The sequence below is a fragment of the Amblyomma mixtum genome, chromosome 2 (assembly GCF_055824585.1).
Source record: "Amblyomma mixtum isolate Tamu chromosome 2, ASM5582458v1, whole genome shotgun sequence".
Taxonomy (NCBI): domain Eukaryota; kingdom Metazoa; phylum Arthropoda; class Arachnida; order Ixodida; family Ixodidae; genus Amblyomma; species Amblyomma mixtum.
In genome coordinates this window covers 144,992,664-144,995,194 of record NC_143013.1, presented here as the reverse complement: position 1 = coordinate 144,995,194, position 2,531 = coordinate 144,992,664, and the positions used below count along the sequence as shown (strand labels likewise).

General features: G+C 43.1%; 1 protein-coding gene across 1 annotated transcript; it reads left to right on the top strand.

The window, feature by feature from the left end:
- Positions 1 to 305: 305 nt before the first annotated feature.
- On the top strand, positions 306 to 1,910 carry LOC149361151 (uncharacterized). The gene has a single exon (XM_089569455.1). The coding sequence runs from the start codon at positions 321 to 323 to the stop codon at positions 1,908 to 1,910; it is 1,590 nt and encodes a 529-aa protein (XP_089425581.1). The 5' UTR covers positions 306 to 320.
- Positions 1,911 to 2,531: the final 621 nt, after the last annotated feature.

Genomic DNA, 2,531 nt, shown 5'->3' with positions numbered 1-2,531 from the left:
TGGTATTCTCAAGCATTTTATTTACAGTTTCTCCGCATGCTTATAGGTTCCTTCGTAGTTCCGGAAACCTTAGACTACCCCATCAGTCTACAATACGTCGTATATGTAACTCCTACAACGTAATCCCGGCAGCTGAGCAGCAAAGCACTTCTTTCCTATCTTATGCAAAGAAGCTTGTCGCAGCAATGAAGGAGCATGAAAAAATTGTTGTACTCATGATGGACGAAATTCACCTGCAGCCTTATTTTGATTATAAGGGAGGAGCAGTTGTTGGTGCAGCTTCCAATAGCCCTAATGCGGCAAAAACAGCCCATGTTTTTATGATGCAAAGCTTGCTTTCGCGTCAGAAGAATGTTGTGCACATACTGCCAGTAGAGCGCATCAACGCACAGCAGCTTCACACTATTCTGCATACCATCATTACTAAGCTAGAGCATGTTGGGTTGCGTATAATCGCAGTCATAACTGACAATAACTCAATCAACCGGAAAACAATATCACTTTTTGGGGCCCCCTGCAAACTTCAGAGTGTGTATCCACACCCTGCAGACTCCAAACGTCCTCTCTTTTTTCTGATTGATCCTGTACACTTAATAAAATGCGTCAGGAATAACTGGATTAATCAGCGAAATGCTGGAACATGCATGTTCTTTCCTAGCCCCACAGGACCTAGCATAAACCCACCTATACTTACAGCTTCATTTAAAACACTTCGAGAACTTCACTCGAATGAACAGGGTCAGCTGATTAAATCAGCACCAACGCTTTCATCTAAATCTCTGAACCCATCGAATATGGAGCGGCAGAATGTCAAGCTCGCGCTAAGGATTTTCAGCCCGTCTACGGCAGCAGCTCTGCGAGCATGTGGGCCCAGACTTGATCTCGATCATGTGTCTGGTACTGCAGAGTTCCTTGAAACAATAACAAAGTGGTGGAACATTGTAAATGTAAAGACCTGCAACAAGGGCATTCGACTTCGTGATGAGCTGCAGTCACCGATTACATCAGCATCAGGTCCACAGGTCCAGTTTCTGTTAAGTATAGTAGAGTGGCTAGATATGTGGCAGTCTCTCAAATTTGACGCCGGCATACTTACGAAAGAGACTCACAGTGCGTTCCGACTCACGACAGACACCTTAGTAAAGGTAACCAGGTATTGCCTAGAGGAAATGAACTTTAAGTATGTACTTTTAGGAAAGTTTCAGACTGATTGTTTGGAAGAGAGGTTCGGCAAGTACCGCCAACTCTCCGGTGCGCAATACCACATTTCTATAAGACAAGTCTACGAGTCGGAGCGAAAGCTTCGTCTGCAGAACTTTCTAGAGTTCCCAGAGTTTGAGGCTGCAACAGATGTGGTGGCAGTAAACGATGTAATACTTGAAGTGTTTGACATCGAGGTAACGGACAACGATTATGCGAAGAAGGCGCCAAATCTCCCAGCAACCACTTACGTTGCTGGCTATTGTGCCCACGCTGCGTTCAAAAAGCTGTCATGCATGGCTTGCAAAGAAAATTTAATGCTAGAAGATGACACTGAAGTAGAAGGTGGGGAATTAGTCCAGGCCATGACTCGTGGTGGTCTCAAGTTTCCACAGCCTGCCATAGTAAATGCTGTTCTTACTGCTGAGATAGTTCTTGAGAAACTGAGAAGCGAACAGCATGCGACACAATTTCTTGCACTACCAAATCAAAAAGAGGCTCTCTTGGCACTCACACATGATGTGATAAACGACGGCATTGACTTTGATGTGTGTGAGAATGGGCACACTCCGCAGTTGGTAATGCACTATGTCCTAAGTGCAGCTGCAAACACGCTTCTAAATAACCTTTGCAAAATAAAAAATGATCAACTTATAGTTGAAAAGGTAGCAAAAGAAAAAGAGAGCAAATTGAAGACATTGAAGAATTGACTACCGTGTGTGCTTGTGACTGTGTTTGTTAGTTTTTTTAATTTCTGAACCAGTTTTTGCGTTGTATTAATGTATATTCTCCATCTTTTCTTGTGTTTGCTTTCTGTTTACAGCTTTTCTGCTGTTATCTTCACTTACTGCATTTTATGATTCAGTGCTGCAACAGTTTCCTTACCTCCTACTGCTACTGATCGTGTTTCTCATCTGAAAATAAAGTACGACTTCTGAAAGTCCTCTGCATTGTTCATTATAAATAAAAAAAAATATTACGAACGTATCTTCACACATGCGAAAGGCGCGCTTTGATATGAAATCAGTCTGCCAAAATGTAACTGCTTATACTTTGAAAGAAACAAGAACAAAAAAACATACCGTTAGGTTGCGGGCAAGCAAAACACGATTTAAAAAAAAGTAATTTTCTTTTCGAGAGACATAATCAGCACTCTGAAAAGCGCGAAATGCGTGCGAGCGCGGAAGCCGAATCTACTGGGCCGTCGCAGTGCGGTGACGTCACGCAAACGTGGAGAGGCCTTAAAAAAAGTCTAGGTGGTGTTGCCCCTGCTCCCTAACTAGAGTGTGCGAGACTCGATATCTTGGAACTTCATGCAAGCAGTTCTGCCT

Coding starts and splice junctions, on each gene's coding strand:
- LOC149361151 (XM_089569455.1), top strand. CDS start 321: ATGATGCAAAGCTTGCTTTCGCGTCAGAAGAATGTTGTGCACATACTG.